Raw genomic sequence first — 22,881 nt, 5'->3', positions numbered from 1 at the left:
AAAAACTTTTCAGCAGAGACGGAGGAGGAAACATGCACCCTTTTGCTGACTTTTCAGGGGTGGCTCCAAAAGCATTTGCCCATTCAGAGCGAGGGCAAAGCCAAGACAGGAAGGGCAGCCTTCACTCTCAACTGGCTTTGCAACCAAATCCGATTGGCTATATACAGCATATGATCGTTGGGAGATGGCCCTTGCGACTACTCGCAGTAATACCGTGGTTGGTTGGTTGTTTTCAATAGCAGGAACAAAGAGGCAGTTAAAGAGGGGATTGGTGCATTCTGGCACTCCCAAAAAGCAATACTTCAGCCTTGCAAAACAAAAACAGGTGAAAGTTCTGCATCCCAGAGAAGCAGGGCTTGTGCAAAAGCATTTGGGTCTTCCAGGACCCATCACTTTTTGAGGGTGCTCCTTGCATGCTTCTTCACACAGCACATAGTTCAACTAGGAAATCTGCTCCCATAAGAGGCAGTGATGGCCACCAACTTGGACGACTCTAAAAGAGGATCAGACAGCTTCGTGGGAGGAGGATAAGGCTATCGGTGGCTACTAGCCACGATGGCTACATTGTGCATCTCCTATTGGAGACAGCATGCCTTTGAATAACATCAGATGCTGGGAAGCCCAAATGAGGAGAGTGCTGCTGTTGCTCTCAGACCACGCTTTGGGGCTTTCCACTGGGGCATCCGGCTGGCCACTGTGAGAACAGGATGTGGGCCCTCTTTGGCCTGATCCAGTGGGGCTAGAAAGAGCCAGTAAGTTCGTGCAAGCCATCCATCCAAGGCACAGGCAAGCTAACCCCCACCTTGGCCGCCTGCCGAAAGGCCTACCAATCATCACAGCAACGTGCAGCCCTGAGCATGTACTAAGTGAGACGCCCAATTGCGTCATCAACCACTCCCATGTGCTCAAAAACCTTGAGGGTTTAACTCGCAGCGAGAGCTTCCTCTCTCAGCACAAAGGATATATCTATGCTGCAGACCAAATACCACTTGTGCAGTCATGGTTTCCTCCAAAGAATCTTGGGAATCGTGGTTTGAGGTGCTGTGAATTATTTTGCGGGCGTTCCCCAGCAAACAACATACACACTTCACAGAAATACAGTTCCCAGAATTCTCTGGACATAGCCAAGGGCAATATGAAATAGTTTAGAGCCGAGGGGTACATTTGCCAAGTTTTGGATAGCCTCCAGGGTGGCCTGGTGACAAGGTGGAACCCTTAAGGGGTCTTTATACAGGCGGGCCCCGCTTATACGGCAGGTTCTGTTCCGGACTGCCGCTGAAAAGCGGAAACCACTGAAAAGTGGAACCCATTGAAAATAATGGTGCGTGTCACGCGAAAATGAAACAAAAATGGCACGCAACGAAAAAAACCGCCATAAAAGCGGAACAAGCGCCTTAAAGCGGGGACTTTTTGGAATTGAAAGCTGCCACATTAGCACAACGCCGAAAGGTGAAACGCCATAAAGCGGGGCCCGCCTGTGTATATATTAATATAGCTTGGGACCAGGATACCTGAAAGACCATCTTACCCCAGGAGGTCCGTTCCACACAACATAGGAAACAGACCTTTACTGTGGTGGCACCGACCCTTTGGAACTCCCTGCCCTTAAATATTAGACAGGCGCCGTCTCTGTTATCTTTTCGGCACCTACTGAAGACCTTCCTCTTCCAACAAGCCTTTTAAGTCGAGATCTTATCCCAGTCTGCCTCTGTGCCGGGACAGTTTTTAACTGCTCTTTATATGTGGAATTGTTTTTAAATCTTTGTCATATATATATATATGGAATAGAATCATTTTTATATATGGAACTGGTTTTAATTGACTTTACACTTGTTTTATGATGTTAGCATTTTATTTGTTTTACAATTTAATGTTTTATTGTTATAGCCCACCCTGGGATTGTGGTAAGAAATCTGATGAAATAAATCAAAATATCAACTCCCTAACACACACACCGCCAAAAATGTTCACTTCTTCTGTTCAATGTAATGAAGTAGCAGATTTGTTGTCATTACACAGGAACACAAATATTTGTCACCCACAAAAAAAACACTGGAGCATTTCCAGAAGTGGGCCAAACTTTTGGCAGAGGCAACCCAGAAAGGCAGCATTAAACAATCAGAACTGAAGGGGGAACGCGTCCCTGCCATTTGTACATTGTGAAGGGGCCAAGAGCAATCCAAAACAAGTTGTTTGTTATATTTGTCAGACGCTCCATGCAATGGGCCTCTGGGTGACATTCAATTCAATATGAAACAAAAACATAGCAAAATACAAACAATTCAAAATAAGTGCAGACGATCAACAAGGGAAAATAAAAAACCCAGAGTATTAACAAGCAGCGCAGCCATGTAAAAAACTGAACAAACTAAACTCAGAATCCAAACGTAAGTTGAAGACTAATCACCATCAGATTACACATGATTAGATGGGTTAAAAAGACCTGGGAGAATAACGTCTTCTCCTGGTGCCAAAAATGCATTCAAGGAGGGGCCAGGAGAGCTTCTTTAGGGACAGCATTCCACACACGGGGGCCACCACTGAGAAGCACCTCCCCGCCTTTCTGATTCACACACACTGCAACCCCCCATGTTTTAGAATGAGTCAACAGCCTGCCATAGGTGATCTTAGGACACAGGTAGGTGCGCATGGAAAGATGCTCCAGCAGGTACCAAGGTCAGACAAATCCATAGGGGAGAAAGCTATCTGTCGCTACTAGCCACACTTTCTACATTCTGCTTCCACTATCAGAGGAAACTTGCCAATTCCTGCAAATCACAAGTGGGAAGAGCTGCTGTCGCATTCAGGTCTCGCTTTCAGGCTTCCCAGTGGGGTGTCTGGTTGGCCCCTGTGAGAACAGCATGCTGGACTAGATGGGCCCCCTTTGGCCGGATCCAGCAGCCAGGCTCTTCTTGGGATGCAAAGTGAAGCTGACCATCCCCAAATACAAACGCCAGAGGTCTTTTTTGCACCCGGGGGGGGGGGGGAGGAAGTCAGTGCAGTTCCTGCTATCACTTTCTGCTCTCTCCCCTAGAAATTACAGCTTTCTTTCCATCAGCGTTTCAGGTAGTAGCCAAGACTGTGTCTTGGGAAAGACAAATCTGTCCATTTCCAAAGCTTAAAATTCATTCCTCCGCATTTTCGCATCCATTTGTGGATTTTTCTTTCGAAGCCTTCACAAAAGTTTGCAAGCATTTTAGTATCCGTTTCTCCCCATGTACATACGTTTGCATGCAACTGTGCCCTCTCTGCGCATTTTCCCCACTGAGAAATTTCCCCGCACGTCGTGTATTCCTGAATGTCGTTTGCACCACTGTATGCATTTCTATGCCCCCTTTCCCCAAACCTACCCGCTTTTGGACAGATTACTCGTGCAGAGAAGCGCACTGCAAAATTCGGAAGAGGGTAAGTCTCAAAGGACAGCTGCGTGTCCGTTCGCGCAGTTGTTCCTGCAAGCGCAAAGTGGGCGGGACAACAACGCAAAGCAAAGCAACCTGAATCTCTCCCCGCAACCCGACCTGTGACAGGATCTCTTGGCCCGGTTGCAGTGAGGCTTTGAGTAACCTCGGAGGCTGGCAACAAGGGAGAGGGCCTTATCAGCGGTGGCTCCCAAATTATGGAATGATCTTCCTGACAAGGTGCGCCTGGCACCAACACTGTTATCTTTTCGGCGCCAGGTCAAGACTTTCCTCTTCTCCCAGGCATTTTAGCATGTGTTGTAAATTGTTTTTATATTGTTTTACATTTTAAAATTGTGTTTTAAATTGTTTTTAAAATATGTGTTTTAAATTGTATATTTGTTTTACTGTTTTTGATTGCTGTAAACCACCCAGAGAGCTTCGGCTATGGGGCGGTATACAAGTGTAAATAAACAAAATAAATAAAGAAATAAATAAAGATAAGGATCAATGTCTGACCACCTGCGCCAAGGCCAACAGCAGCACCAACAGCAGTAGTAGAGCTGTTACCTTGATGCAGGCAGCTCCACGAGGGGGGGGGGGAGAGAAGACACCCCATAGGAGTCTACACCACTAGCTGCTCCCCTCTGGCCACCCTCCTCCTCCTCCTCAGTCCTTCCTTCCCTCCGCTTGCTTGCAAGAGGTTATGAAAATGAGCTGCCTGGCTCTGGGGACTCTAATTATCTGCTAAGTGTGAAAGCCAGAGTGATTAATTAAGAGATAATAAAAAGGAAAGGCGGCTGGAGAGGGAAGAACGGCTGCTTTGATGATAAAACCTGAGGTAAGCCAAGCAATTAGGGAAATCTTTATGAAGAGTTAGTATAATCCCCCAGTAACCAGTGCCAAAGGAAAACCAAGTTGAGGGGTGGGCGGAGAGGAGGAGGAGGAGGAGAGAAGCGTGGTAGAGATGAGGAACCAGCAATGGCAGACATGTGCAGGGATGGGCATCGCAATGGTTCCCCAAAGCCACCACGAGAAATGGACACAGAGAACCTAAAAACAGCTGTACTACTGGATCAGGGCAGAGGTATCCCCATTTCCCACCAGGAAGATCAGCAGGGCATGAAGACCAGAGCCCTCCACAAAATGGTTGCAACTGGGATTCAGAGGCAGACTGCTCCTGGACACTGAGGCTCCATTTGGTCCTTCGTTAGGGATCCGCCCCTCAGAAGTCAGGGCTGGGAGGAACACACCCTTCGCGCCAACTGTACACAGGAATGAGCCCCTGCTCTGCATGCAGAAGGCCCCAGGCCCAGGTTAGGAACAGAGGAGGCCGCCTCTCATCAGGTCAGACCACTCGTCCACCTACTCAGTATTGCCTGCACTGAGTGGCAGCTGCTGCCCGGGTTTCAGGCTGGAATCGCACCCAATTGGACGTGGTGATGCTGCCGGGTGTTGAGCCTGGGGCCTTCTTCATGAAAAGCACATGCCGACGCAGTTCCCCGTTCCCTGGCTCAATCCTTGGCACCCCCCACTGCAGCCCATCTCCAACCTGTGGTTCAGGGGCCAAACCCAGCTTCTGACCTCATTACGTACAGCCCACAACATCTCCTGAAACTGCCCCATGCTTCCATGCCACCAGCGTTCACCTCCTGTTAATTTCCTCCTGGTTTTTCCTGGACTTTGGAAGTATCCCACACCCGCGCCTTTCTTTCTATGTAGCGTCAGAAGAATTGAAAGCGGCAGTATTTTATTTGAAAGGTAGGAAGAAACAAATCGATTTTGTTTTATTTTTATTTGTGTCCTCATTGTACGACTTGGGGAGAAAAGAGGCTGCTCCGGAAAGGAATTGCTTTCCCTTGCTTTCCAGAACAAGAACTGTATTGGCCTGTTGTACTAAAAAAGAAAATAATTGTCTGCAGACTTATTCTACAGTACGCTGACCTCCTCCAGACCGGTGTCTTTTTTTTTTGGAGGGGGGGGCACACGTTTTCTGCAACATGTCACTGACACAATAAGAGTGTATTAGTGGTGGATTTATTCCAGACCATCCACACATCATTCTGCTTTAATTATTGTTCCGCAGTCGTTCCCCAATGTACATTACTGTGCAACAAAAGGAGGACACGCACATACCCCTGAACATTTGTCATGAAAAATTACAGGTTTTCACCAGGGAGTGACGAGATATGCACCAGCTGGAAACAAAGCAGTACGTCCACCCCAGAATTTTCACAGGTGCAAACAGACTGCCCTGACCCTGTCACAAGCACAAATAATCACAAACACCCCCCAAAAAAGGGTGACTGGAGGGGGCCCTTGTCAAAACCAGTGGGGCTTACATCTGAGTAGACTTGCGTAGGACTGTGACTAAAGCAGGACAGGCTTTATTCCAGACTAATTAAATTGTTTTAAATTGTGTTTTAAATTGTTTTCAAAAGATGTGTTTTTAAATTTGTACATTTGTTTGTAATGTTTTTAGTTATTGTAAACCGTCCAGAGAGCTTCGGCTATGGGGCGGAATATATGGGGCGGTATATAAATACAATACAATACAATAAATAAATAATAAACCAGAACATTCTTTCATCTCTGGCTCCACCCATCACTGGCTCTGACTCCTCCCACCTCCCACTTCCGGCCCCCAAAAGGTTACTACTGTGGGAATCCGGCCCTCAACAGACAGACCGCTGTCAGTGATCTTGGCAAGTCATTGCTGCAGTGGCGGCTCCAGGGGGGTGGGGCAGTGGAATCCACTCCAAGTTTTAGTCCACACTTTCAAGGAGTCATCCAAGGTGATTCAGCCAGTTGTGGGCAAGTTGGAGGCCTGGGCTGACTCAGCAGAAGGACGTTTTCCGTACGAAACCACGTCACGTTCTTGCATCCCAAACTGCAGCCCCAGATTTGTAGTCGGGGGGGGGGGCATTTATTGTCTTAAGGACACCACCCTTGTTGAAATCTGAGCGGCTATTTCCAGAACTGTAGGGGCTCTCAGTATTATCTCTCACGGGTTCCCGAGTGCAGTTTCAGGATTATCAAGCAAGTGAGAAACGTGCCAAGGAAGATAAAATTTTGCCAGCCTGGATCGGGCAGGAAGGATCCACAAGAAACAAAGAGTACTTAGTAACAAGACATTCTTCAGAGCCGAGAGTCTGACTCGTCCTTAAACTAATGCTTTATTCACTTGTGAACCTCCCCAGCCCCCAAGATCTTCTGAGGCCCTTCTCCAGGTCCCCCCACAAAGGGAGGCCCTGAGGGTGGTGACAAGGGAGAGGGCCTTTTCAGTGGTGGCAGTGAGGTCGTCCTGGTGGCTTAATTGACATCTTTTCAGCACCAGGTGAAAAGGCCTGTTTTATGGAAAACATCACTGCAAGGACAGGCTACTTCCCCCTAAATAAGAGACAAAACGCTATCACCATGACCCAGGTTTCAACGTGTACCCCTTAACATCCAAATGCACGACTTTTATTCCGGCGGCAACAAATTAAGCTGATTTCCCCCTCTCCAATGATTTATCTAAGCTTCCCCACCCTCGTGATTTCCTACAAGAGTGTTCTTTCTGTTTGACAAGCCAGTCAAGAGCTATCAGTTTCCTTCCCCCCATGGGGCAGGGGGGGGGAGGAAGAAGAGAAGAACAGAGGATCCAACTTGGTATCCTTATAAAGTTCATTTAATTAATTGATTTAGGCATTTCAAAACAGCCCAATTAACCAGGACCTCTGGGGGGCTCACTTAAAAAAAAAAATCAATAAAATGCAAAATGCAATCAAACTGAAAATAATCGTTTGCATGCACACACACACACAAGCTTAGATGATAGTGGAGGGGGCAGAGAGAATCTTCCCCCACCCCCAAAAAAACGCAATGACCCCATGGGGCCCTGCCGGCATCCCTCTGGGTTCAGGAGAAATTCCTCCTCGCAAGTTATCTCGTCCTCACAGCTTAGCCCTTCCTCCACATCTGCCCCTCCCAGTCCAAAAAGGCTGCACTATTTGTGCAAGGAAGGGGGCTAGGAGACATTCCTTCTTAGCTGCCCCACAGAGGAACAGAAGCGAAGGGAAATTGACACAGTTTACAGGCTGGACCATACGCTTGTGCCACATCCATAAGGCATGGAGTTAAAGCCTGTAATCCCAAGGCGGTCTGGCAACGCTGCTTGCAACCACATCCCAATTCCCTTAAGTGGCTTTTAGAGGAAGGTTTAGGGACCAGAACGGAGATGGGCAGGGAGACCCAACCCCCCTCCCAGCATAATACTCTTTGCAGATCCAGCCCTCAAGCTGGGATTCTCCGGGGCTGCAACGAGGGCCTGCCAATACCATGCAGACGTTCTCATACAGTACATTGCTTATATAATCATATAAGCGCTTAGGGCTTGCCAGCTACAGATGTCCATGAACTGGGATAGCCTGGCCTCAGTCGTCCATGCTTTAGTGACCTCCTGCTTAGACAACTGTAATGTGGTCTGTGTGGGGCTGCCCTTGAAGATGGTCCGGAAGCTGCAGCTAGCATATAATGTAGCTGCTAGATTAATCAGGGGGCAGGCCAACGGGGCCAGGTGTCGCCATTCCTGAAGGCACTGCATTGGCTGCCAGCAAGCTGCTGAGCCCAATTCAAGGTATTAGTACAAGCATACAAAGTCTTAAACAGCTTATCAACCGTCTCGGGCTCTACGATCAGGAGGGGAGGCCCTGTTGGTGGTGCTGCCTCTGGTTGCTGCCTGGCTGGCATTGACCCGCAACAGGGCCTTCCCAGTGGTGGCTCCCCATCTGTGGAATGCTACCCCTCGCTTTTGACTTTCATGAGTAATTTAAAAACATTCCTGTTCACCCCGGCATTTGATAGGTGATGGACACTGGCCATGACAACTGTACAATTATTTACTGTGAGCGTTGTCGTTTTGAATGTTTTATTTTACTCTCTTAAATTTCTGATGTGTGCCACCCTGGGCTCCTTAGGGAGGCAGGGGGCGGTACAGTTCAAAGAAATAAATGTACAAAGCAGCAAGGTTTTCTGGGTTGCCAAGGAAGCAACCGTGCTCCGTTGGAGACCCACAGAAAGAGCCCCTGAATCCCGATTCCCACAGGAGGCAACTGGGAGCCTCTGGGAAGCAGAAATGCAAGGCACAAAGAGTTAAGAACATCCCTTCCCAACTACGGCACTCCAAGGTAGACTGCCTCTGGACACAGAAGCCACCTTTAGCTGTCAACGCTAATCCGCCTTGACAGACCTCTCCCCTCTTGTACGAAGCTAAAAGCCGTCTAAGCCACTGGGCTTGTACCAGATGTTGAGGGCAGTAAATCACATCAGTTCATTATGTCCTGGACAGGAGCTCCTTTGATCAACCATTCTTGGCATTACTGGGAGCTAAAAGAGTATGGAGGTTTGCTTAATAAATGAAATACAGCAGAGACATCTCCAACTGGAGTTAGGTTTGAATGTGCCCACAGGGATTGATGGAAGTTGTAGTCTAAAGAATCTGGAGGGCAGCAGGTTGGCAAAGGCTGGTTTAAACCTAACACACAGAGAGAGAGAGATGTGACAACTAACCCACAAATTTAAAAGCTTGCTCAAATGTTCAATCATAACAGTCTTGTGCAAGCTGTCCTACAATATATTCATTTCTACTCAGAGTAGGCCCATTGAATATAGCCATCTAAATAAATGAAACTATCCCTAGATTGTGAGTGTTGGAATTCTTAGTTTGGGTTATTTATTTATTTTTTTAAGTCTCTGCGTCTACGTTCACAAGGGCCAAAGAATTCCTCCCACCCCTGGCTTCCGCTCAGCCCTCCCACAAAATCTTCACCACGAGGCCCAACTTCCCAGCCAAAGTTCTGTCTTCAGCTTGGGTCTGGCTTGGCTGAGGATGCTTTTATTTTCTTCCTGGTCACACCCAATTTTTCCCCGTTATCCCTCGCCTACAAACACACTCTCCAAATTTACACCCACACGGGTCTAGCTCTTCCCCTCCATCGCCCCACCCATTTGTGAGGCCCCTGCAAAAGAATGCAACCCAACCCCCCCTCTTGTCACCCCTTTGGCAAGCCCCTTCTTCAGCCACAACCATTCCGCTCTTCCTGTAGCCCCAGCTAACCCCTCTCTGGCGGCTCACTGCCACGGGTGGCTGAGCTCTGACAATAGCCCCACTGAGACTGGCGCTGAGATGAGGAGAAAAAGGAATTTGCTCGGCTGGGCTGGAGCCCCTTGGAGGTCCATCTACGCTCAGATAGAGGGACGGGGGAAGGGCAAACATGCTTCCATTTGGAGAGGGTCAGAGCACTCTCAGCAAACAATGGACTAAACTGCGAGTCTCTCCTCTGCTGCAGACTCTTCATAGTGCAGCCTTTGCCCAGTCCTCCATCTACAAAATGGGAAACCACAGTGGCCTACCACACAGGGGTGTAGTGAGAGCAAATCAGAACAAAGGCATCTGTCTGTAACTGTCTATCTAAACCAGAGTGGAGAACCTAAGGCCCAGAGATCCAACGCGCCACATGAAGAGGCCTCTCCATCTGGCCCTTGGGGCTCTGCCCAGGCCACACCCCCTCCATAAGCTACACCTGTTGCTCCACCCACTTTTGGCTCTGGCTCCACCCACCAGCAGCATGCAGCCCCCAGATGGTTGCCCATGAGTGAATGCAGCCCTAGGCCAAAAAAGTTTCCCTACTCCTGACACAGAATGCTTGTGGCAATCATGCAAGAACAACAACACACACGCCACTATTTATCTTCTACCCACTCAAGAGACTTCGTTTTTTTCCCCAAGGATCAGGATTTCACCCGAGCTGAGGAGCACATCAGTGCCAAGGCCAGCCCACCTGGCAGGCAAAGTGACAGCACATGGATGCAGAGATGCCAGTCGCTCAACAGAGTGCCCAGGCGCCCCCCTTTCTTCCTCCCTCCCCCAGGATCTAGCCATCTGCTTTGCTGAACAAGGCTCAGTCTGGGGTGGCAGAGAGCAACCCCTACACAGGAGAGGAGGCATACGCCAGACCAGAGCCATGATGATTCATAAGGCGGCCAGAGCCCCAAAGGGCCACACCCCTTCCCCAGTCTCGTCGTGTCTCCGGCCTGGGTAAGGAAGTGGTGCGTAAGCATGTCTACCTGTTGACAGAGCAGGATTAGTCAGAGGAAAAGGCCCACGATTTGGATGCCCCCAGGACCTTAAAAAGGAGCCAGCCAAGCTGTCACTCACCGGATCATCACCCCATCAGCACTTACTCACCAGCGCAGTTATTGCTGTGCAGAGAGACACCCAACACATCTGGCCCAGTGACAGGGACGGGCAAGTCTGTCCATCTCTCTCTCATTTTCCCACTCACAGCGTCAGCAAAAAAAAGCAACAGAGTGGGGAGAGCAACACAGGAACAGGGGGCCCCTCTTGCCAACCCCACAGGTACCCCTGGGCTCCAGCATCCACCATCCCTGTGCTATATAGCCCTTCCCTTTAAAATAAATGAGATTCTAGTCCTCAGGGTTCTGAGTAAAAAGTTGATTTAAACAACAACATGGGAAGCTGCCCTTGGTCCATCTAGGCCAATACTGTCTAAACTGACCAGCTGCAGCTCTCCAGGTTTTCAAGCATTTGGCCTTCTCCAGCTGTACTTGGGAGATGCCAGGATTTGAACCTGGGACCTCCAAAATGTGAGCTCTGCTGCCGAGCTACAGCCCTAAACAACAAGTTTCCAGTCCTCACCGTTCTGAACGAAGGGTCGATTTAAACTAGAACATAGGAAGCCGCCCTATCCATCTATCATCTATCATCTACCTATCGCATTTGTATACCGCCCCATAGCCGAAGCTCTCTGGGCAGTTTATAACAATTAAAAACATTAAAAACAAACATACAAATGTAAAAACACAATACTGAGTCAGGGTCCATTTAGCTTCGTGCTGTCTGCGCTGACTGGCAGTGGCTCTCCATGGTATTAAATGAGGGGGATCTCTTCCCCAGCCGGAGACGCCGTTGGGGACTGAACCTGGGACCTTCTGCATGCAAAGCACGGGCTCTGCCACTGAGCCGCAGCCCCTGCCCTGAGAGGGCAGCGCCCAGACTTCCTCTGACCCCCCGGAGTACAGCCAGGTAAGAAGATGTGTGGCAAAGCCTGCCTTTTGGGGGGGGAGGCGCCACCTGGCTCAAGCGACTCAGGGCTCCAGACTTGGGACAGAGGGGCGAGTCAATGCATCGCTTGTTAACCTGGGGGACGGACATGGGGCCCAGGCACTCCCAAGGCGTCCCTTGCCGCTGTGGCACCTCTTCTGAAGCCACCTTCTTTTCCCTTATGATGCTGATCTCTGTGCGGGATGCAGATTTTTTTTAACAAAACCACAGGTCTGGCCTCATCCAGATCTTGCTGGGCTCCCAGCTGCCCCTGCAGCCAGTATGGCCAATGGTTAGGGGCAGAAAAGCCTGTGGCCCAACAGCCTCTGAAGGGCACCCTTCGGCCCCATGCAGAGGGGAGGGCTACGGCTGAAGCCACTCCGCACGCAAGACAGAGGCACCCTCGCCCACCTCCCACACATGGCCGAGACCCTCTGCTGGGGAACTCCAGCGAGGGTGTTGACTCTGCGCCTGCCACACGGCAAACCTAAAGGGGGGAGCAGAAGGCCTAGCCTCCCACACCCCGGTTCCAAAAGGAATGGGCTGCCCCCTCGACAAAGGCCAGCCTGAACGCTACAGAGGCACCACGGCGATGAGCGCAAGATGCATCCCTGGAGAGAGCAATTCTTTGCCAGATCAGTTTTGATTGGGAAGGAGAACAAGAGTGAAGGGGGGGGAGAGGGAGATTGACAGACAGTTACCGCACGGTGAGACAGAGACAAGAGAGAGGGAGAGAGATTTGGAAGACAAGCACAGATATGGGGAGAGGAGAGACGGCCGAGAGTCAACCTGAGGCTTCGTTTTGGAGGGGAGGAGATGGAAAAATGCAAGATCTAGCTGGAAAGTTCACTCTTCCATCTGGGAGCCTTTAGCCCCAATCCCCAAGTGGCGGGGGGGAGAGGGAAGACTCAGCAGGAAGAGACCAAGGCACTCTGCACAAGCTCAGAGGCCCTGTCCGTGCTTGCTCCGAAGGTTACAGAGTGCAGCAGCGGCCAGGAATAGACTGATGGCTGCAGACAGGGGAAAGAGAAGGGGGACTTCTGTGGTCCTCCAGATGTTGCTAGACTCCTGCCTCAGCAGGCCCTAGCCAGCACGGCCAGTGGTCAAGGGCAACAGCAGGAGTTGTGGCCCAACAACTTCAGGAGGGCTCACCAAGACGACGAGAGCCAACGGTTTCCCTTCCGTGTCTCTCTGGTCTCTAGGAAACTAAGCACTCTCCCCTCCCTCCCACCAAAAAGGGCTGCCTGTGGGTGGGTAAGGGCAGCAGGGCATTCCACCGCTGCCGCTGCCTCCTCCTCCTCTCTGACCGTGGCAGGTGAGTGGCAAAGGGGTCCGCGTGGGCAGGCCTCAGACTGGCAGTTTCCACACAGCACTAATCAAACTGCAGTCAAGTCTGCCATTATCTCTGGCGTGCCACTCACAATATTTACGCAGCTTTTTCTAGGGGGTGGGCAGGAGGGGGAGGGCTTTCGTTGCAGTTGCACAAGGATCCAGGCAGGTGGAATTGGATGCAAAAAGGGGGGCACCGTTCTGAGGAGATGTCTGCCGGGGGTGTGCACTAGCTCAAAGTTAAAGATGTAGATAGATCAGACCATCCAATCCACAGCAGCGAAGCCATTTTTAGAAACCGCAGAGAAACAGGATGTGAAGGCAATGTTCCTTCCCTGTGTTCTGTGGCATCCCGAGGTATACTGACTGCTTCTGAAGCTGGGGGTTCCATTCTTGCCTACCTTAGTTGACAGCAGGAGGACGGGCTATTTAATTTACCATAGGAAAGCATCTATTCCATGCCGGGTGAGACCAAGCGTCCATCTTGCCCAGCATTTTGATTCCAAGAGCGGTCAGCCAGGAGCAACCACAAAGCCGTTCCCTGAATTTTCCTCTTGGCTCTCAGATGTAGACGGCCTCTGACCATGGAGGTTCTGTTTAACCCTCCAGACTTATAGCCACTTGATAGGTGGGCTCTTCGCAAACCCTCCGGTGAACGCTTACCCTTGGGAGGCCACCACCTCTTGTGGCTATGAGTTCCACAGATTAATGACACATTGTGAGAAAGATGGGAAGCCAGAGCCAAAACTCAGTCTCAGGAAACAGCTCTGGAATAAAGGGAGAACAATCACCACACAGAGAGTTTTCACATCACTGATCCATTCAACCACCTCCTTCAAATCTGGGTTTTGGGCTATCTTGCAAACCGGCAGCAAATTCAAGACAGGCAAAAGGCAGAACTTGATACGAGTTATCTTACAGAACCCATGGCCACAAGATGCAGCCACTGGCTTAGGGGACTTTAAAAGAGGATGCAGGACAAATTTACAGAGCAACAGAAGAGGTCTATGAAAGCTAACGAGTCCGAAAAAGAGGGCCTCCATGGATAAGCTCAGTCTACCTCAGAAGCTGCTGAGGACAAGCAGGAAAGGGCTGCTGCCTTCAAACCTCACTGGCGGGCTTCCCATAAGCAACTGGTTTGCAGCTACAGGAAGCAGGATGCACTCCCATCCAGCAAAGCTCTTCTTAGGCCCACAACAATGTTTGCTAGCGTACCTGTGAATGCATGCCTATATTCGTGGGAGCCCATCAACAGCCCCCAAAGAACCAACATTCTCCAGCTAGCAAGATCACAATTCCTAGCCTAGACACAATTCCAACCAGTTACAGGTGACTAGTTGCATCATAAAGAAGCCAGCCATCCCACGCGCTATGGAGGGAGGGGGTGATCTGGGAACTATAGCTCACCAGCTATTCCTGCCCCTCAAACAAGATATCAAAACCTCCCACTGTGATAGTCCCAGAGAGTATTTGCCTCTCTAGCAGGGTTGCCAATGTTTTTTTCTGGCCTTGCTCCTCTGCCTTTAACAGCAGCCAAACTTTTTTTTTTTGCACAATGGAGACAGTAGCGTAGTGGCAAATTCAGAAGTGCAGGGTCCCTTCCTGATAGTCACAGCCATGCATATGCCCCCCTCCTTTTTTTGCTGCTGGGCTGAGAATGAGATCCTTGTTAATGCCTTCTCCCACAAAAACAGATGTCCCTAGGAGCCAATAAGCATGAAAGGGGAGAGTGTTAGCTGCTGAGAAATGTCTTCTCAGTGGCTGACTCCCCTCCTTTCACTCTGATTCTCTCCAATCAGCAAGAAAGGACAAGGAAGCATGTTAGAAGACTCTTCTCAGTGGCTAACACACTCCCCTTTCATGCTGATTGGCTCATAGGATGCTGGAGACATAGGGACCCTGCTACGAAAAAAGTAAGGGGTATAAGACCCCGGACAACTACACCCCTGCACGGAGATAAAATTATGTTGGAGTAGAAAAAGGGTCAACCTACTAAATTTGTGAATGTCCAACTGCTGTAAAACAGCAGAGGAATGAGGTCAAAAAAAGAAGGTGGCAACTCTGAGGTCTAGCAGAAGCAAAGCCTGCTTGGTATCCCTAGATTGCGACACAATCCCTCTGGCTCCAGTTTTGCCAGGCCTTCAAACAACACACACTCTCTCTCTCTCTCTCTGTCACACACACACACATGGGTGTCCCTCCCCTCTGACAATTAGCTTTAATCTTTTCCATTTTAAATTTCCTTCCCCAGAACAAAGACAAAAAATGAAAAATAATCCAAGCGCAGAGAGAGAGAGAGAGAGAGAGAGAGAGAGAGAGAGAGAGAGAGAGAGAGAGAGAGAGAGAGAGAACGGGCTCAGAAAATGAATGAATATTTCAATTTGTGACATGCCGCTGCGGAAAGCAGCCCCGCCGGGTGATTGAAAGAGGGCGGGGGGGGCGGGGATGGAAGAGGAGGAGGGAAGAAGAATGACTTTCATTTAGATAAAATACAGAAAATTATTTAGCGAAAAATGAAGAGTGATGAAGTTCATCCGGCAACAGCAGCACCATGCCCGCATGCATGCGCGCACACATACCCCCCCTCTCTCCCCAGTCTCTGGGCAACCATCAGCACATCCTCCCAGTCTCTTCACCCCCCCACCCGCACACCACCTCATTTCTCACCCCTCATCCATATCCCCACACACACAATTCCAGTAAACATTCTCTCTGGTCCACGTTCCACAAGCGAACGGGATCACACACAGTAGGGGAGGAAGGGGCCTCACACCGAGTCAGACCCTCGAGGTCCATCTAGCTCAGTGCTGTCCACCATGACTGGCAGCAGCTCTCCAGCGCTTCAGAAAGAGGGGACATCTCCAGCCCTCCATGGAGATGCCGCCATTGGGGACGTTCTGCGCGCAAAGCAGGTTCTCGACCACTGAGCTACGGCCCTGAGCCTTAAAAAAAATAAAGCAGGATTCTAGTCCTCATAATTGTGAAATAAGAACTGATGTAAATGAGAACATAGCAAGGTGTCTTCTGCCGACCCAGCTAGCTCAGTACTGTCTGCAGTGACTGGCAGCAGCAATGCAGGGTTTCAAGCAAGGGCCTCTTCCAAGACCTACCTGGGAACGTGGGACTTTCCACATGCCAAGTCGGTGCTCCACCACACAGCTACGGCCACTCCTTGCATCACAGGCACACGTGCCTGCCCCCCCACTTCACCCCTGCTATTGCCCTCTCTTTTTCTATCAACTCAGAATCACACCCCTCACACACGCAATACCTTAGCTGGGTATTTGTGCAAACACAAGGAACTGAAATTTTAAGAGGAGGGGGGGAGAAACATCTGTGGCCCTCCCAACAGCCAGCATCGCCAATGGCCAGAGATGATGATGGGAGTTGTGGCCTTGGAACCATGGAGGGGGCCCCACATGCCCCACCCCTACCCAAAGGTTGGAAGTGAATTTGGGCAACGGCAACTTGCTGGGTTTATGCAAAACTGGTTTCAAGGCCTGTGGCTTTTACTCATCATCCAGATATCTCCTCCTTCCCCCCCAAAAAAGAACTGTAAACCAAGACGATATCTTCAACTGGCCTGCAAGCAGAGTCTGAGCGGATCATGGCCTCAATGGCCAAGAAGGCTTCGCGCCATCACCATCAATGGGGCCGCCCTTCCAAACTGGTACCAGCCAGCCACCATCCGGTGAAGCAGAAGAAAAATGGTGCCCCCAAGATGGCATCAGTCGCTTTGCAACCTTTAAAGCTCAAAAAAAAATTGCCACCGTTTTAAAGGTAATTTCACCACCACCACCACCCAAACTGGATCCACACACCCCTTTCCCTCGGTTTCTAACCCTTTGCAGCATAAATGGAAACCTCTCTCCTCCCTGTGCTTCGAAAGAACCCTTCAAAAAAACAACACAATAATTCAGAAAATTCCCAAAATGGGCAAGATGGTAAGGAGGAGGGGGGAGGAGAAGGAGCAATCAATTTCCATCCTTATCTATTTTGCAAGAGCCTTTCAAGCTCTAAGAGGCTCCTCCTCCCCTTGCCCTTACACACACACACAAAACCTCTTCCACTCATTTTTCCTTCTGGCCCTGCAAAGAGGCTCCTCCTCCTCTCTCTCTCTCCCCCCCCCCCGCCTTTTAATTAAGAGGAATGTGGTCACAGAGGAGCGGCAGGGCTTAAGAGATGGCCTCCCCCAATTCAGCCTCTTGAAGACACTCCTCTCAGCCAATAAGAGGTCCCAGCTACCCTCCTCTCCCCACCAACACGCAGCGCTTTCTTCAAAGGAGGCTTTGCGGGGGGGGGGGGGGAATGTTCAGCATGTTAAATAGCGCCTCCCTGGCTTTGAAAGAGCTGGGACACCACCACCCCAGTCCATCCTAGGACACATTTTATTTTTTAAGCAAACGGCACGAAATATGGACATAACCGGGCTGCACACCCAGTGTCCAGTACTAGCCATATTCAGCACAGACCCAATGAAATTATTTTGTTTTATTTGAGTATTGCGTTTCTATTCCACCTTCCCTCCAAGGAGCTCCTGGGGGCCAACAAATATGGTTCTCCCCCTCCCGATTCTATGCTCACAATGAACCTGTGAGGTAGGCTGTGACTGGCGCCCAAGGTCACACCCAGTGAGCTCCATGGCGGAGTGGGGATTCAAACCCAGGTCTCCCAAGTCCCAGTCCAACGCTCTAACCACTACACCACACTTTAATACCATTCACAGGCACGATGAAATTAGGGCCATTAATTTGAACGGGTCTAGTCGAGGTAAAACTCAGCCAGGTACAAGCTATTGTCTCACACACACCCCTCAACCCACCACAGCAGCCAAACATTTTGTCCTACTCTGCCCCGGGGGTTGTCTCTTATCAGCACCCCCTGATCCCACAGCGTAAGGGGCCAAACCCCTTCTATGACTCGGGGAGGGGGGCTCATCAGCACAGATGGGGCCACATCCACGTACATGATGGCTGCTACTTCACAACAATTGCTGCTGTTGCCTAGCTCCACTATTGGAGTCCTGCACTCTCAGACACGAAAAAACAACACACACCCCGTTGTCAATCCGTACAACTTGAAGAGCAGTCAAAGTAGGTGACAGACAGGGAGCGTTGATTCCAGGGTGCCAGATCTCCAAAGCCCAATTTCACTGGCCCAAAACGCCTCCCACATTGACCTTCCCAGAGCAGGCAACACCCGCTGCACCCTGAAAGTCACGGCCCTCATCAGCGCAGAGTCCTATCTGGGTCAGGCCATCTAACCCGTTCTCCTGCTCCCAACAGGGGCTGGTCAACAGGGCAAGCAGGTGGCAGAGGCGAGGGCCAGGCTTGTGGCATTCAAAGCTATACTGCTCCTGAATGTGGAGGGTCTGTTTGGCCATCACAGTTGCACAAACTCGCTCCTTGTTCCCCGATGCTGCCTCCTCTTCCCGAGTGGTCCAAAACAGCAGCCAAAGGAGTAGCCCTGTGCAAAACGGCACCCTGGGCAAAACGGCACCCTGGGCAGCCGCCTAGACCTCTCCTACGAGCTGCACTCTGCAAGCCAACCCCCTCCTCTTTTTGTCAAGTTTTCCCACACTGACTGGTGAAAACCTGCAGGAGTTCAGGCACACCAGACTCCACAATGGCGCCCAGCACTTTGCATTGTTTGGCGCCTGTTTGCTCAGGGCAAGGAACTGGGATCCGGGTTGGTTTGACACACACAACGGTACTTACTAAAGGCACAGAAGTGAATCACCATTTTCTGAGCAGCTCCACCGTCATTATCATCATCAACTGGTAAAAGAAAACGCCAAGAAGCCACATTTCCTATTGTCATGAACCCCAAACATCCTGTAGCAAAACCAGGACAACAATGAGAGCACCATGCAAGTTTCTGGTCCTCATGGATTTTTTTAAAACAAACAAGCACACACTCTTCACAAACCAGTTTCAGATAAATGAAACCAGGAAGGGTTTAGATTGAAGGGGCAGGGGTGAATCCAGAGCAGACACTTGCCCCCCTACTCGAATACTCCCGCAACCCTTGACCCTGTACATGTTTCTTTAAGCCATAGAAAGCACACATGAAATGCGAGCCTCAAATGCTTCGATGCACACCACAAAAAGGGTCTGGTTGTAGCTGAGGGGAACCTGCAAGTGAACGCACAGGTATTTTGTGTAACTGTTGACTGCATCAAGCTGCTTATGAGACCGGATGAGAAATCATCACAGTAAGTTTCCCCTCAATTCCTGTTTTCCTCCCATCAGGTGGAATTTTGTTTGGAGCACTGTGGGACCAGGCCTAAAGGGGACCCTCGCCCACCACCCTCCTCCAGGTTGCAAAAGGAAAGAAAACTGAAGGGTCATCCAGAGGCGGGCTGAGGAGACATCCCTGGCCCCTCCAGATGCTGTCAGGACCCCAACTCCCACATGCCCCAGTGAGCGAGGCCCATTATCAGGAGCAAGCGAAGTTGGGGGCCCATCACCACCAATGGAGGCAGAGGTTTCCCCATGCCCGATCTTGAGAGGAAGGCAGGCAGACAGTCTCCCTCCCCCTCCCCCTCAAGATCTACTCTGTGTGGAACAATCACTGGAGCTCCAAAGCCCCCCCCCCATCTCTCTCCTCCCAGCCTGCTTTGTAGGCTTCCTCTGCAACAGCAGCCCAGCAGGCTACTGGGGGGGAGGGAAGGTACTCAGGAATTCCACAAAGCCCCCCCCTGCAGATTTTAGGGGGAGACATAGAGAGGAAATGAGGTACACCCACTGCTGGTGCAACCCAGCCCCTCTCACCGCCCCTCCCCAAAATCGTCACTAGCCGCCAGTCGCCCCATGCTCTTCTCCCCCCCCCATTTAGCTTTGGGGTTTAATTTTCAGGCATTTGCCACAGGACACATTTCTGGGTTCCCCAACAGCCTTCCAGGCGGGCGCGCGCACAATCACGTCACACCGCCCGCAGGAGCGCGCGAACACCTCAACATTGCCCTCCAGGCCCCCTTTATGTGGGTCTCGCAAAGAATTCTCCCATCAGGTGGGATTTGGGCGAGGGGGTCTAGGAAATCCGCCTTATCCCAACGGAGTGACCCCTCCCCGCTCTCTCCCCCAATGAGGTTCGTTTTTAACTTTACTTAATTCTCCAAACCTGGGAAAAAGGAACTAGGGCGCATTTCTCCGTCCGCGCCGCAACCCTCTAGTCCCCCCCGCCCCTCCATAGAGCCAGCGTCACCCCCCCTCCCCTCATCAAGGCCTTCTGAATCCTTTCAGCATCAACTTCTGCAAAAAAAAAAAAAACCCTACACGGAGATAGTTTGGCTTTCAAGCCCCAAACGAGTTGTTTGTTTCTTTCGGGGAAGGGGAGATGGAAGAATGGAGGAGGGCTTTCTTTCGGGGGGGGGAGTCTTGTTCCTCCTTTCTCCTCCGACCCCCCCCTCCGCACAGCGCAATCCGGGTCCAACCGACTCCGAAGTCAGGGTTGCCTCCAGAGTTGGCCCTACTCAGAGTAGACCCATAGAAGACAATCAACCAAGACGGCTCACTTCGGCCCATTCATTTCAGCGGGTCTACCCTGATTAGAACTAATGTGGGATGCCACCCCCAGTCCCGCGCTCTCTCCCGGAGTTCACCTCCTCTTACTCCCGAGTAACCCCAATGGCCCCCTTGCCTTGGAGTAAAACCCCACGGAACACAAGACGACGGGTGTGGGGGGGAGAAAATCGAAGGAAAACGTGGCTGCAAATGAGAAGAGAGAAGCCAAGAGCGGGCCTGATCCACCGCTCTGGGCTGGAATCCATGGGGGGGGCGCTCCGTCGGCATGCAACTAACTTCGACCCCACGGAGGTGGAGGGGGGGCAACAGGGCTGATCCCTCCTCCCCTGGAGCCTTTCCAGGCTCTCACACACAGCGAATCGGGGCCCATCTGAACAGATCCGCTACCCCAAAAACCATCTGCTTGGCGGAGTTCCCCCCTTGCAAATCCGAAGCGAGGAGGAGAGAAACTCTTCTTCCCACCCACCCACCCACCCCTCCGCAAACTCCTCTCCGTAGGAGCCACGAAGCCCATCTACCCAACTGCACACCCCCAGTTTGTGATCAGCATTGCGAACCCAGACCCGCACGCACAAGAAAAGACCGTGGGAAAGGCTCACGTTGGGGGGGGGGGAGACTGGCACTCGCTGCTCACTTCGACTAAAGCTCCCCACCACAGTCTGCCAAGTTTCTTGTCCCTCCCCCCTGGCGTAAAATTAAATTCCACACCCGCCCCGACAACCCCCCCCCGGCGGACTTTTGGGCTTCGGCGCGGGGCAGTCGAGGCAGTGCCTCGGCTCTGAATCCGGCCGCAGATTTACCTTGGGCGAACGCGGCGTCGGCTCCCGTGAAGACCCACAGCACGGCCAGGACCAGCATCGCTCCCGGCTGGCCGGGCTCCCCTTCCGCGCTCGCTCGCTCCCGCCGGGCCTCCTACAGCACCATCTCCGGCGGGGACGCCAGCCCGCTCCGCTCGCTCCGCTCCGGCTCCGGCGCCTTCGACGGCCCCTCCTCGCCACACGCAAAAAAGGAAGGAGGGAGGGAAGGAGGGAGAAAAGGGGAGGGAAAGGAAAAGCGGGGGGGGGAAACACTCTGGGAGAGGGAAGGAGCCAGCGAGGGGGAGGGACCGGCGCGCTCCGAATTGGCCTCCGGGAGAGAAAGGGCGCAAAGCTCTCGCCAACTTGGGCAAAGTTCTCCCTCGTGCGGACGCGGCTCAGGGGAGAGAGCGGCTTCCTCTCGGCCCCGCCGCCGCAGCGACGGACGCAGCTGCCTCCATTGAAAGCAAGTTTCCAGTCCTCGTGGTTGCGAAGAAAGGACGGGCTTCATCTGGAACACCTGAAGCGGCTTTCTTCCAAGGGCGGGGCCGCTGGCGTCCATCTGACGCAGCTTTGTCGGCCCTGACTGGCAGCGGCTCTCCTGGAGATGCCGGGACTGAGCCTTCTGCGTGCAAAGCCGGCGCTCTCGGCCACTGCGCTCGCTGCCTTCCCAGGCAGCAGTGCCCATTGCTACCCCTGGTTGTTGGCCACACGGGTAGGGGAAGGCAAGCTGTTGCATTGCTGCCGCCATCAGCCTCAAGCGACTGAGGACGATGGGAGGTGGAGTCATCAACTTCTGGAGGACCACAGCTGTCCCCCCATCCTTGGTGACTCACAGAATGGCACCCCAGTCACCTGCCTAACTAACGCGTCCGTTCAGGGGGTGTGAGCACCTGAGAGGGTCTGCTCAGGAGCACGTCTGACAGCTCAGTGGACTTCTCACCAAGAAAAGTATGCCTAAGATGCATCTCAACGGGCAGCCGCAGTCCTCAGGCAGAAGCCAAGCCCTGCAGGGCACCCCAGTAAGACCCGCTAACTTGCCCTCTGACCCTTCTTGGCGGGTTGGCTCAGAAGTTCCAGCCAATTAAAGGGGGGGGAGAGAGGGTCTCCCTGGATAAACATGCACAGGATTGCAGACTTGCTGAGCATGTTTACCTGGGAAACAGCCCCACTGAGTTCAATGGACTTTACTCCCAGGTAAAGGACGCACAGGTCTGGTGCCTCCTTCAAGAAGAAGTGGAGAAAACATCCAATCCACCAATAACAGCTGTTGTGCCCAGTTAGGAGAGGGTTAAGATTTAGCTGAAGAGGGCGACCTACAGATAACTCATGTGGAAAGAAGCCCCCGTGAACTCCGTAGAAGTTACTTTAGGACAGGAGTATAGCTGTCCAGGGTCTCAGAGGGGGTCTTAGACCCCTTGCTTTTTGGAAGCAGGGTCCCTATGTCTCCAGCATCCTATGAGCCAATCAGTGTGAAAGGGGAGTGTGTTAGTCACTGAGAAGAGTCTTCTCACATGCTTCCTTGTCCTTTTCTGCGGACTGGAGCCAATCAGAGTGAAAGAATGTGAATCATTCACTTAGAAGACTCTTTTCAGTAGCTAACACTCCCTCCTTTCATGCTTCTTGGCTCCTAGGGACATCAGTTATTGTGGGACAAGGCAATAACAAGGATCTCATTCTCAGTCCAGCAGCAAAAAAGGGTGTGTGCGGCTTTGACTATCACAAAAGGA

General features: G+C 51.5%; 1 protein-coding gene across 1 annotated transcript in view; it reads right to left on the bottom strand.

The window, feature by feature from the left end:
- Positions 1–21,652, bottom strand: part of KIRREL1 (kirre like nephrin family adhesion molecule 1) — a 109,179-nt gene extending 87,527 nt beyond the window's left edge. Inside the window, exon 1 of the mRNA XM_061606126.1 lies at positions 21,158–21,652. Within this exon, the coding sequence (XP_061462110.1) occupies positions 21,158–21,215 (58 nt within the window). The 5' untranslated portion in view covers positions 21,216–21,652. The remainder of the gene's footprint in view (positions 1–21,157) is intronic.
- Positions 21,653–22,881: the final 1,229 nt, after the last annotated feature.

The sequence above is a fragment of the Rhineura floridana genome, chromosome 22 (genome assembly GCF_030035675.1).
Source record: "Rhineura floridana isolate rRhiFlo1 chromosome 22, rRhiFlo1.hap2, whole genome shotgun sequence".
Taxonomy (NCBI): domain Eukaryota; kingdom Metazoa; phylum Chordata; class Lepidosauria; order Squamata; family Rhineuridae; genus Rhineura; species Rhineura floridana.
The sequence above is the reverse complement of the archived record's forward strand: the minus strand, read 5'-3'. Positions and strand labels throughout refer to the sequence as shown.